Consider the following 13,271-nt stretch of genomic DNA (forward strand, 5'->3'; position numbering starts at 1 on the left):
GGGAGGGGGGGGAGGGAACTCGCGCCGATAATGACCGGACCCTGGCGACAGCGAGACGCAGCGCGCCCCAACGCCAGACCCCGACCGCCTTGCCGCCTCCCCCGTCCCGGGGGTTTAGGCAAATTGCTTTGACATCCGGGAAAGCCGTAGACATCAACGGTGAACGATCTAATGGTTTTTAATTTCATTACCGCGACTCTAATTGAGAGACTCCCGGTGCAGCTCCGCCTCTGAAGTCTCTCTATTGTCCCAGCGGCCCGGCTCTACTTGCAGGGACTCCTCCCAAGAGCCGCCTGCTCGCAGCTGGAAGTGCCTGGCCCCTGGACCCGGCCGGATACCCCCCAAAATCGCCCCCCTCCAGAAAAAAAAATAATAATGTCAGCAGCTCTTGCAAGCATCTTAATTTGTGTCCAAAGGGAAAAAGATAAACAAATAAACCAACAACCCTGAATTGGAGAGCGAAAGCATGGCTTGGACAGTGATGCTCAGCTCTCAGGTGCACTGGGGGCTGGTTCAGCCCCCTTCCCCCCACCGAACAGGATTTAGGAACACGAGTTTTTCGGCGTTAAACAGGGAAAATAGAAAGAAGAAGAAGGTGGAAAAAAAAAATTAAGTGAAACTGAAGTGTTGAAATGAGACTGGAGAAAAATGCACTCTTGGAAAAGGATGTTGGGATCTGGATTCATATACTCGCTTAAGTAATTATATATTTTTTTATAGAGATATATATTTATAATTCATGGACACATATGTGGGTTTGCTCAGAGAAACCCATGCCTTTGCAGACCTCCGAAGGTGGGCTGCTGCTGGCTGCAGAATTCACACAAGCTAACATGGCCCCTTGGGTCCAACAATGGTTGGTGGGATTTGGCTTTTTCTTTTTTTTTCTATTTTTTCTTTTTTTTTCTTTTTTTTTTTTTTTCTTTTCGGATCGAGAGATCCACGTGGCTTTAGGTCCTGTTTCCTCGAATAATGATGCCTGATTGATTTGTATCTTTTAGCCAAATTCATGGAAGCTATGAGCAGATTTTAAGGCTCTCAGACCCCCCTTCGGGTTAAAACCAGGTAGTTAAAGCATCACTGAAGCCAGGCACTGATGTCTGTAATCAGTTCCCACGCAGTGCTGTGAAACAAATCTTTAAAAAATGGGCTATGTATCCTCTTTTTTGGGGGGGGGTGGGGGGAGGGAGCGGGAGGGGAGGTCATCATTGGGGCTTATCCCGTCTTACCAGGGGAGAAGGTAATTCCCCACCCAGATAGTGGATTTAGACTATAAGTTCGGTGGCTCTGGCAGTGCGATGTCACTCGCAGGGACAAGGTTGCGCGGAACCCCGCGGTCGCCCTTTGAAGCTCGGATCCGCTTCCCCCGGCCCCGGTACTCACATGTCCGAAGGGGTCGAGGTGGTTGTTGGTGAGCTTGAGCTTCTGGAAGGAAACCAACTGCCGCATCCAATGGGCTCCGGTAGCAGGGGAGTCGGGGTGCACGTAGAGACGTCCGGGCATGGCCGGCTCTGCCTTCCCAGTCACGGACCTGCGTGGGACAGAGGCGCTGAGCTCCCACCCGTGGGGTCCCCCCTCCTGCCCCCAGCACCGTGGTGCCCGGCGGTCTTCGGAAAAACAAAAAAACAAAAAACAAAAACAAAAACAACAAAAAAAAAAAGACGTTTACGGACACACACAGTGCGTGGAGAATTAATGGAGATCTTTGGCATTTTTCCCGTCGAGATGGCCGTTTCCCCTTTTAACCCCATCCTTCCCAACTACGGACACCCAAACCAGGAGCAAAGAAAATAAGAAAACATCTCGTATTCATCTTTCAGCATCTCCCCTCCCGGAGACGCTGCAGCCTGAAGCGGCACCATGGTAGCCAACGATCTCATCGTTAAACTGGATTACAGGTATTGTTCGCTAATTGCAACATATTGGCTCTCTCCTTTATTCCTTTGGATTTTTTTCTGTGTTCTTCCGCAGAGGTGCGTCCCGAAACCCTCAGGTTCAGCCCAGCAGCCAATAGCATCTCCCACCCTATGCCGTCAGGGTCGGGCAGCCCGACACGAATCAGCACTCCCTCCCGTTCCCCCCCCCTCCCTGCGTGCGTACCATTTATTATCTGCAAATTTGTATCTGTGGTCATCCGCTGGTACAATATCCATCAACAGTATGTATTTCGTTTTTGGATTGAGTCCAGTGACCTTCACTTTGTAACTGGGAAACATACGCCTATAAAAGAAAGAAGTGTGTAAATATAAAAGCAAAGGAGAGAAAGTTTCCCAGGGTGGATCTGTGAGTTGCGTGTGGTTTGTCAGAAGGTGGAGGGGCCCCGCAGCCAGGCGGGGGCACATACTGCACGGGCCGGGGGGGTGCGTGGGGGGACAGAGGACTTTGTGAGGCGGAATCGTAGTTGCGATCCCAGCGGGTTGGTTTCTTCACCTACTCCTCAATTCACCTATTTATTATCGTTTCTTTCACCAATGCTTCGATTCTTAAAAAAAATAATAATAATTTAAAAAATAATTAAAATAAAAATTTAAACAGATCTGGCCACGAGATCCTTTGGAAGCAACTTACTTTCCTGTTTGCTTAAACTGTTGGAACAGTAGAGGAAATATGCCAAAAAAAAGAAAAAAAATAGAAAAAAAAAAAAAAAAGGTGAAAAAGTGAATATATATATATATATTTCTGCGAAGGTACGTGTTTAAAATATGCACGTTTCTCCAAAGCTCCCGTGTGTATCAACTGTTCTGCGTTCAGATGCTGAAAGAACACACGAGCTCAGGTGTAGCACCGAGGACGCGCATACAGAGACATCAGCAAACGCACCTGACAAATACTTGGAAACGCGCTGATAAACACTGAGGACAGCGGCTTTTCGAAATAGTTTCCATTACTGCAAGGCAGGGACTTAAAACACTGGTGTTATTTTAGTTTGAGCTTTCCAAATATTTAAAAATAAAGCAGCTAAAAACGTAGCCCTTGACTTAAAACGCGCATAAACAAAAAGCCCCACACCTCTAAAAATACTGCGCACTTCTCCGGGGCTCGGGTTCTTATCTGTGCAATAGGGCATCTGGGTGTAAATCCACGTGGTAAGAGATGAAGGGGGGAGGCCGGTGACCGAGAGGGGGCTATGGGGGTAGATTGAGGGAGAAGAAACTTAATTCCACACGAACGCGGATCTGCGCGTCCACCACAAACACCTGATCGGCTATGGCGCTACCCCGGGCTTCTCCAGCAATGAGCATGAAGAATTCCATGCAGAAGAACAACTATCCTGTGTCTTCCCCGGTGCTGCATGCACTTTCCCCTAAACACCCCGCTCTATGAATGTCTGTTTTATAGCTCTCCAGAAGACGTTCCTATGAGTTACGCTATTTGTTTGCAATCTCAGCAAGGTGGTTTATGTCCGTCTCCCTCATTGCGCTGCTTTCTGAGAGGAAAAAAAAGACAAGAAAAAAAATCTGCTTTTCTTCGCTGAGCTCCCGTGTCCCGAGGCAGCCCGCAGCCCGTGTCCCCGCAGGGTCTGGAGGTGGAGGGACGGTGCTGACAGCAGCTCCGCTGTCGCTCATTTCCCGCACAGGTTGCCCTTTCCAGCAGCAGAGCAAGGCGAGCTGTGAGACAGACCCACTCGCAGCGCTGTCTGCAGCCAGCTCTACTTATTTTTCTCCCTCTCCAGGCAAATTTTGGAAGACCACAACAAATACCAGATGACGGAGCAAAATGAAAGTCTGACTTGGCGTTTCTTACTGTGCCTTCGCCTTCTAACTCTGCCATTCTTTCTTTGAGGGAGGCGTTTTCCCTTCCACACCGAGTCTCGGGCAGCACCAGGTAGGGCAGTTCGTTTCAAATCGTAGAGAAAAGAGTCCCGAGCTCGCAGGTGGGACTGCAGAGATCGTTCCGCTGGGTCTCCCTTGAACAGCCCTCAAATACACTAACAGTGAGGATAATGCTAAATAACCTCAAACGCACTCAAATCCATCCGCGTACATATACAAGTATCTGTGGATCGGATTTACTAAGCCGGCCATGGAATCCATTATGCACAGTCCCAATAAAGCTGGATTTGCGAGGCTGTATATTTTTCTACACACCCACGCAGGCGAGCACACACATATAGAAATGTGTATCTGGACGCGGTTAGACATGCGTGCTATTTATTTGCGGGCACATCTATTTATGCATCTAAACTGCTACGCTATCGGTATATAAACAGTAGCTTAAGACCACATATAATTTTAAATGGGATGGTGTGGGTGTTCCGCATATACTCGCCTCAGTGAACGCATAAGAAATTAGAAAGTTCTGGGGGGAGGGAAAAAAAAAAAGCTTTCCAAAATCGCGGAAGGACAGAGCAGCTCCTTTAGTTAAAAATAATGGTAATAGGTAATATTAACGAGATCTCCCAGAGAACGGCTCTAAACAAGGTCAGCTTTTGGCCAAGTGGCTGCAATTCGGAGCTTGCCTGGAAGGTTTCCAAAGGCCTGAAATTGGGATTAACGATCCAACTGTTCTGGTTAAGAAAGGAGCCAGAAGAAACAATTTCTTCTCAATCCATCCTCGCAGGGGTGTCACGGAGCCCCGGGCAGCAGCGGGGCTGAGGACGGGCACCTCCGTTCCACGGTGGGCACGCACTCCCCAAGCGCACGAACACGCGTGGAGAAGCTCAAGATGTGTATCTGTGCAAAATTCTCCCCGCAAACGCGGAGGATGGAGGAAGATTCTGCCCCACGGACACAAAGGGCGTGCAGCCGCCTCCCCCCGCTGCACTGAGGCTGCTTCTTACCTTCCAGCCTTTGTTATGATCATCTCCGTCCCCACCTCATGAAATTTCAGCCACAGCTCCCGCTCGTGCAAAAACACTTTGATCCCCTCCATGCCCTGCAAAGGAGGAAGGCAGAGCCGTGAGCACTGAGCCCCGAGGAGGCAAAACCGGGGAGGGAAGCAGCCGGACGGTGGGGCCGAAGAGCGGGGAAGGCTTCCCGGGCAGCGCAAGATCCCGCGGGCCCCAGTGCTGCGGGAGCGGGGAGGGACGGACGGCTGGAGATAGCTGGGAGAAATCCCCCCGTGCTGCGATCGGGAGGCGGCTGGAGGAGATTCATATCCTTCTGATGATGAGTGATTTACACCCGCTTCTGCAGGCTGAGGCCCAATGGCTGCAATTCCCACACACCTTGGTGCTCATCTTTTTAGCTCGGTCCAGAGGTATTGCTCGGAGTGGAGTGTGAGGGAGACCCTCGGCCTCACCATAGCCCGGCAGAACCCCTAAACCGAGCACACATACCCCCCTAACAATAATAGAGCAGAAAACCGTGGGGCCGTGGTTTCTCGTCTCGGAGATTTACCTGTGGCCACCTAAAGATCCCGGCGAAGCCCTACTCCCCAGCATTGAGCTCCGGGGTCGTTTCTGAGCACTGCTTTCAGCCCAGCTCTGCGGTCCGGTCCTGTCCTCCTCAACAGTGTGGGGACCACAGCTTGGTGGGGCCCGCTGGTGAGTCCACGTGTGTAACTGCGACTCGTGGGGGTTCACTGAATGAGACTTAGTGGAGATGTGAGGGGGGACACCAGGTGTGCCCATATTTGGCTGCGGTGTGCCCAGGTGTGACACCCATGGCATGTCATGGGATGTGCGGGTGCAGGTAGAGCTGTGTGTAGCCGATTACACAGGCAGAATGCATTCACATGTACATTTTTATGCATATATATGTTCATATATATCTTAAACAAATCCACACAGGCACATAGAAAATACACAGCTATCTGAGTGTGTGTCTGCATGTGCACGTACACTCAAGTACGGACTGTGCATGCCTGGCTTTGCACAAGCGGGTCCCTCCCTGTGACATTCGCAGTGATTTTTCCCTGCATGTCCCTCCAGCAATCAAACACACCGCAAAGAAATGCAAAGCAGGAAAGAGCCCACCACCCTTTCAACCATCAGTCGAAAGCTTTCCTTCCCGTGAGGCCTAAAATGACTCATTCCTGCCCAGCTCAGAAGCAGAACTACAGCTGGGATTGGGGGAAAAACACAGAAAAATGGCCAAAAAAAGGAGAGAGGCGGACAAAAGAGAAGGGGGGCTGCGGCCGGGTCCTTACCTGCTGGGTGAAGGCTGCCTGTGGAGAGGTGGGGGCCTTGCTGGTGGTCCCCAGCTGGGGATCTTGCTTGGCCTCAGCCTGCAGCTCCTTGGCCTCCGAGTCAGCTGGCGTGCTCGGGAGTCCAAAGCCTTCCTCGGTGTCCGCCATGTTACGAGCTTCCTTTGCTGAATCCCCCACTGCAGGCACACATCGGGGAGAGAGCAGAGATAAGAGGCACATAAGTCTGACACTCAATCAAATATATATACATCTAACTACACACATGCACTGAGCCCGGCACTGGGCAGGGCGGGAAGGCGAAGCAGCGCTGCCCGCAACTCACTTCCAGCAGCCCGGGGAGGGAACGAGGCCCTTTAACTTCTGGAGAGGGAGAAATAAAGACTTATTTATTATCCCAGCCCGCAAGGGATGATAGGATTTGGAGGTGGGGGATGGGACGAGGGGAGGCGGTATTATTAAATGCATCTTTTGGACAAGGTAAGCAGCCGCCTTCCCGCAGTCTGCCCGGCAGCGCATACGGGGCACCTTGCCGCGGGACAGAACCGCTCAGCACACGCGTGGACACGAGGTGGGGCGTCTCCGGGGGGGGGGTGGAAAGGGGGGAGTTGGGTCTCCCCATCTCTAGGGCCGATAATGGGCTTTCTTCGGCCGGGTAGACTGGAAGATCCCCCCGTCCTCCCCGAGAGGTGGGATCCTCTTTCCAGCAGGCAAATGCCACCGCCACGTGACGCCGTTTATATAACCCCAATTTCAAAGAAAATTCAACTTCGTGCACCCTCGCGAAGCGCGACCTTTCCGCCAAAATAAAATAAAACAAGTATTTTATCCATCCTCCAAAACCCCAAAGTCAAAACGCTGTTCCGAACAGCTGCAAATCAAGCGGGAATGGACGGACGACACGATTAAAAAAAAAACTAAAAAGTGTGAATCAATCCGATATGGTGCAAAGTAACGCGCGCATGGACTACGCATGCAATGAGCTGAGCCCTAACGGGAGTAAAACTGCACCGGCAGCGCCTGAGAAATCCGCCGCTTACATCTGATGCGAGCAACAAGAGCGAGTTTTAAAGGCGGTGGAGCTTTGAGGGCTCTATCAGGAATGGTAAAAGTTCCAAACAGGGAAAATAATCATAAATAAAATAAATAAATAAACAATAAAAAATAAATGGAATGATCTGATAGTAGTTCTTTTTTTCTTATGTTTTGAGGAGTTCGGAGTTTTAATAGCTTTTGAAAAACCTCTCTCGCGTGTTTCAAAGAAGAGGATTCGGTTTTGAAAGGCCAAGCATATGGAGACAATACTGGTTTTAAGTACATGAGAACGGTTTGAAATGAGCCGTCGTTATCCCTGCAACAATATTTAAAAGCCTTTAAAAGTAAACATAATAAAGGCAATTCTCCTTTAAATGCAGAGGAAAATTGGGAGTGGAAAGGAGGGGGAGAAAATGCTCTTCCCTGCTAGTGGTGGGTAATATATACATACACGTATATATAATTTAAAAGGACAAAAAAGCAAAGGGATTGCGGGTCCGCACCTCCGGAGCTTAAGATCACTGACAGAAAGGCCCCGTGCCCCCCCCAGCACACACACACACAAGTTCCCCACCGCTCCCATCCCACAGCGCGGGGCAGGAGAACCGCACCCGGTAGGGACTGCGCGGCCGGGAACCCGCAGACACCGAGTGCAGCCCCAAAGCTGTCGAGCCACAGACCGTAAGGGGTTTTTCTTCCACTCCTCCTCTTTTCTTTTTCTTATTTTTTTTTTTCCCCTGATCTGTCTGAGGTTGTTTTTTTAATATTCTCCCCCCCCTCCTTTTACTACAGCCTCGGAAACCCCCACTACCCATTTTGAATCGATCCCCCTCCAGCGAGGATCTATTCTTCCCCTTGAGCCGGTAAGTTAGGAGGAGGGTTGGGGGGGGGGGGGGGGGGGGGAAGGCACGTTTATTAAAACAAAGAGGGACCCAGATATGGCAGCGTAGGGCACGAGCCCCACTCCCTGTGTCGGCGGGTCGGGGTATAATTAAGCAGATTAAAAAAATAATAATAATAAACCGAGAGGTGACGGTGGCAATATATATATATATATATATATATGTATAACCCGGCAACTAAGAGCAATTGGAGAGCTACTGCTTCTGATTTTTTTCTCTCTCTTTTTTTTTTTTTTTTTTTTTTTTTTTTTTTCCCCTTTAAAGAGCTTCTGAGAAGAAATGGAGCTTGACAGAACCAGGCCGCGATGGCCGTATGAAAAACGCATCCCGCTTCGCTAAAGTAGCACCGAGCTGGTTCACAGTATATATATGTATATATATCTATATAAAGAAAAAATAAAGGAAACCCAGCCCACCCTCTCCTTTTGTTCCAGACTGCTCTCGCTGCGCCCCTCGCCCCCCGGCTTCCCCCCAGCCCTGCACACAGTCGTGGAGCCCCGGGGAGCGACCCCCCCCACCCCCCCGCATTCCGCGTCTCCCGAGGCCTCGCCGTTCCTCGGCAAAGACAGTTTGTGTCTTACAATGACCCCGGATAGCCACTTTCGCTCTCTCTCTGTCGCACACGCGCACACGCATTACAGACACCGACGGACATACATGGCAATGGAAAAGCTGTTACCTTGCTTGTTGAATTCCATGCAATCAACGCATCTCCATATATATATGTATGTGTATATTTTCCCCCTTGGCAATGGAAATTACAATGGGATCAGGCTTCTCGTGTGCATATTTCCTTTTATTTATTTATTTGCGGATCAGCATGTGAAAACCCAGCCTGGAAGAAAAAGCTCTATCCAACGCAAGCCGCCTGCCTGCCTCTCTCCCTCTCTCTCTCTTTCTCTCTCTCTCTCTCCTGCTCTCTCCAAACACTTCCAGGTTGTCAGACGCACCAGAAAGGATCCTGAGACCAAGATAAAGCCCCCACCCCCACCCTTTTCTCAGCCTGATCTGGAAGATGCACTTTTTCCCCACCCTACTCTTTCTTTTCCCCTTCAAAATAATTAAAAATAATAATAATAAAATTAAAAAAAAAAAAAAAAAAAAAAAAAAAAAAAAAAAAGAGGAGGGGGAGAGGACGAGAGAGAGGAAAAAAAAAAAGCCAACGGCACCCCCTTCGAAAAGAAAAAAGGGGGAAAAAAAAGTTCCGGGAGGGCTGGCAGAGGCCTCTCGAGGCAGGTTCGCAGCGCGGTGTTACCGCGGTGCTGCGCGGAGCAGGGCGCGAGGTGCGGAGCGGAGCGCGGAGGGGACGTGGGCTCGTCCAGCTCCGCTCGCCAAGTGCCGGGACCCGCTGCCCAACCAGCTGGGATCCTGCTCCGGAGAGACTCCCTCACCCAGCCCTCCCGCCCGCCCCCTCCCCCCCAAACCTCCTTTTCCAGCCTATTTTTCTGGCCGGCAAACAAGAACAAGGCAAAAGACAATCGCCAAACTCCCCAGCAGCCCTCCCCCTCTGCCTTACCTCCTTCCCTCCCTCCTCCATCCATCTCTCCCAACCAAAGAGAAAATACAGCGCCTGGGAATATCCCCCTTCCCCCTCACCCCTTTAAATAAATCGCTGGCTCCGCTAACCTCACACCATCCCCGTCCCCGTCGTCCCCCCCCCCCCCCCCAACTCTCAGAGGCTGCCCAGAGGTGTGGATGAGAACCCATCTCAATCTTTACTCGCAGAGGCCTCTAAAAAAAATAATAATAATAAAATTCCGGGGGGGGAGGAGGGAGTGGAAGAGATCTAAAGTGGACGCTACTCGGTATAACCTGGGAAAAGGGATGGAACACGACGGAGAGGGACTAAACCCACCAAGGCTAACCCTGCAGTTCGTGTCATCCCCCCGAGCCCCTCTCTCCATCCTCTCCCCCACGCCTCGCCGCTGCCGGCCGGGGCACGCAGCCCCACAGTCTCCGCTCTGCTCAAATAATCAAACCGTCAGCGAGGAGAGGGGACGTGGCTTTATCTGCGTCTTCCTCCTCTCCCTTCTCGCTCTCCTTTTAATGTATTATTTTGAGGGTAAAGTTGAATAGGTCAGCGCAGGGTAAACAGCCTTCCTGTGGCATTCTGCAGCCTGAAGAGAACCAGATTGGCGACTCGGATTTTTGATAAGACCCGGAATAAATTGCATGGTTTAGATCTGTTCTGCCCACCTTCTTCCTTCTTCCACCCCCTCCCATTTGCTCTACACCACTTCCAACTCTCCCCCCCCCCCCCCCCCCCCCGCCCCCCAAACCTCGACCCTTTTCTGCCTCTCGACCGTTCCTTTTGCATTTCGAGGAAGTTTCAGCAGAGCCACAGCGCTGCTCAGCTCCGCGGGGCTCGGGGACGCCGCAACCTCTGCGAGTTGCAGGAGAAAGCAGCGGGCGAAAAGTCCGGGGGGTGAGCGGCCGGGGGGGCGTGTGTGGGTGTAGCTTGGCATCTCCCAAAGCCCCCCCCACCCCCCACCCAGGGCGTGCAGTCCGACAGCTACCGAGGAGAAACAGCGAACTGTAAACGGTTGCAAATCAGAATAATAAAATAACTGCACTTGTAGCCGCGGAGAATTAACCAGCGAGTGGTACTTAAACAAACAGAACAAAGCTTGTCCCGTCTTTCATTATTTTTAGAGGGGAGAGAGCCGAGGAGCCCTTCCAAACACAAATAAACGAGCGAATAAATCTCGTCGTCCTTCCGCTCGGTGCCGCGACCGCTCCGGCCTCGGCCTGGGAGAGAGCGGGCACGGCCAAGGCTTCCCTCCCACAGCCACGGAGAGAGAAATACAAGCAGCAGAGCTCGGCCGGGCTGCGGGAAAGCCTGGACGAAGCGGGGGGACGCGGCTGTTGGGAATGCGCCCCTGCTAAAAGCAAGCCAGAGGAGAATCTTTCTCAATATTATTAATTATTACTTCATTAAAATATGTTCAAGCAACGAGGTAAAAGATCGCTTACATCGGGGAAAAAGATTGTTCACAGCTCGTAGTGGAGGAGAACGCGACCCTCCCCTCCCCTAGCCAAAAAGAAGGCAAAAGTGGAAATCTCGAAGTTTGCAGAAGCGCCCTCGAGCACGGCTGCCGCCCGGGGAACGCTACTGGAGCGGGTCGCGCACTCACCTCTGTAGCGCCAAAGAGGCTCGCAAACACCTCGAAGACAAGCTGAAAACGATGCAAATAAATCGAATTTATTTCCGTCTGCAGGTTGGGGGGTGAAGAAGAAGGAAAAAAAATTGCTGGGAAAAAGGAGCGCAAGCCCAGGCTCTCTAGGACTGTAATGTCAAGGCGAGGGAGCCTTCCAGCTAGAAGCCGATTTGTGGTCTCAGACAAATTAAATATTACTGTTTATTACCAGCCATACTCCAATAAAATAAAGAGAGTTCAAGGCGATAGCTGCTATCTCACGAGCTTTGCTCCTATAGGACACGGAGACGTCACCAACCACGCAACTGGCCTATTCTGTCATGGTTGACTGCAGCAGTAATGGAAGGTTAATTTGTATTATTCTCCTCTTTTAAAGCCCTATCAGTGAGATTCCTGTGGGGTGTTTCTTTTTTTTCGTTCTTTTTTCTTTCCTTTTTTTTTTTTTTTTTTTTTTTTTCTTTTTTTCTTTTCTATTTTTTTCCCCCTCCTAAGAAGCCATTCGACTTTATGCAAAATATACCGAGGCTGCGTGCCTGCATGTGTATGTAGAGACACGAATATATAACACAATGCACGCACAAGTATATACGTGGGTGTGAGGCAGTGTGTGTTCTATTCTAGTGTGCATCACCAAAGAGAGCACAGAGTAGCTGGAAACTCCGGGAAAACCCACTCTTGGAATGGAAAAGAGGGAAAAGAGTAGCAAAGCTCCCGCCTCACCAGGAGCAGCTTAACTTAATCCAGCGGTCCTGGCACTACTTAGCTTCATTTTTAAGGAAATCAACTAATAATAATAAATAATAATAATAATAACATTGTTGGAGAGAAACTTGTCAAATGAATGTTCAGGCGCCTCTGAAAGCAACCACTCTGGGCTATATATAGTAAATGATAACCTGGTTATTTGCACAGATTCAAGTATGCTTCAGGAACCAGTTATTTACTCTGATCTAAATAATAATAATAATAATAATAATAATAATAGGAAGTCGAGGCGGTTATTTGCCAAACGAGATTGACAAGTTAAAAATAAATAATAATAACAATAAAAGAAAAGAAAGAAAAGCCCCAAACCCCCCAAATGCCTCCTAGTGCAGCCAGTGTCTGCAGAAGAACAGTCGCTCCCACAGCCCTCTTCCCCTCTCCTATCTCTCCCTTAACCTGCGCAGGTTTCGTGATGCACTCGGGGCAGAGATTTCGCCAAAGATGCTCAACCGTTGTTTCCTCCAGCGGGAAGAGAGAGAAGGAGGAGGAGAAATAGGGAGAAGAAGAAAAAGAACGAGCATCACCTAAGAAAGAGCGAGAAGTTGCTTCAGGACTCGGTAAGTGTTCCCAGCAGGGCCCTAGGCAGCTCCGGCCGAGGGGCTGCGGGCAGCTTTCCCCCCCAGAACAGCTTCGGCTGCATATCCCTGCTGCTTCTCCTCCACCATTCCCTCTAGCTGCTCCCTACCCCATTCCCAGCCCTGCAGACCTCCAGGCCTCAGCAAAAGACAGCAGTGAGGATGACAACCGGGGGGGCGGGGAAGAGAAGTTCCATGTCACTCCGCAAAACCAAAACCAGAAACAAAAACAAAAAAACACCAAAAAAAAAAAAAGCCAAAAAACAACAACAAAACCCGAACCCCAGCGGGATGCTGGGCTCCCTGATAGCCCAAGGAAGACAGTGCGCTTTGGAACGCACTTCTTTAGGACAGCTCGCAAAGGGAAATCCACACACGTGCTTATAGGTGGGTGTGCGCAGATGAGTGTGAAAACACGTGCCTTTTGCAAAAACACGTGTGCACGCGATGCCTTGTGCAAATGGCGTGGGTGCACACTGCGCGTGGAGTGCGCCTGAGCTCCAGAGGTGGGTGAATATTTGAGAGTCCTGTCTGCATAGACCACACATAACAAAAACGTGCACTTTGTGAGTGTGCAAATATCGAGATGGTCGTGCACACTCGCACACTCACACTCGGGCCCCCTCCGTTACACACACCCGTGACTATTTACATCCTCCTCCATACTTTACGCCCACGTTTTTGGTGCGCGCAGGCATAAATCCGCCCCCAACTTCAGCAGAGCGTTAGCACCGATCTCTCCGCCGGGT

At 50.5% G+C, this 13,271-nt stretch overlaps 1 protein-coding gene across 1 annotated transcript in view; it reads right to left on the minus strand.

Annotated features, from left to right (window-relative positions):
- TBX5 (T-box transcription factor 5) overlaps positions 1-6,252 on the minus strand; it is a 32,291-nt gene extending 26,039 nt beyond the window's left edge. Inside the window, exons 1-4 of the mRNA XM_072351233.1 lie at positions 6,091-6,252; positions 4,781-4,875; positions 2,101-2,220; positions 1,384-1,531 (exon numbers count right to left, since the gene is read on the minus strand). Of these exons, the coding sequence (XP_072207334.1) occupies positions 1,384-1,531; positions 2,101-2,220; positions 4,781-4,875; positions 6,091-6,237 (510 nt within the window). The 5' untranslated portion in view covers positions 6,238-6,252. The remainder of the gene's footprint in view (positions 1-1,383; positions 1,532-2,100; positions 2,221-4,780; positions 4,876-6,090) is intronic.
- Between the last annotated feature and the right edge of the window lie 7,019 nt (positions 6,253-13,271).

Source organism: Excalfactoria chinensis, chromosome 16, assembly GCF_039878825.1.
Source record: "Excalfactoria chinensis isolate bCotChi1 chromosome 16, bCotChi1.hap2, whole genome shotgun sequence".
In the NCBI taxonomy this organism is placed as follows: Eukaryota; Metazoa; Chordata; class Aves; order Galliformes; family Phasianidae; genus Excalfactoria; species Excalfactoria chinensis.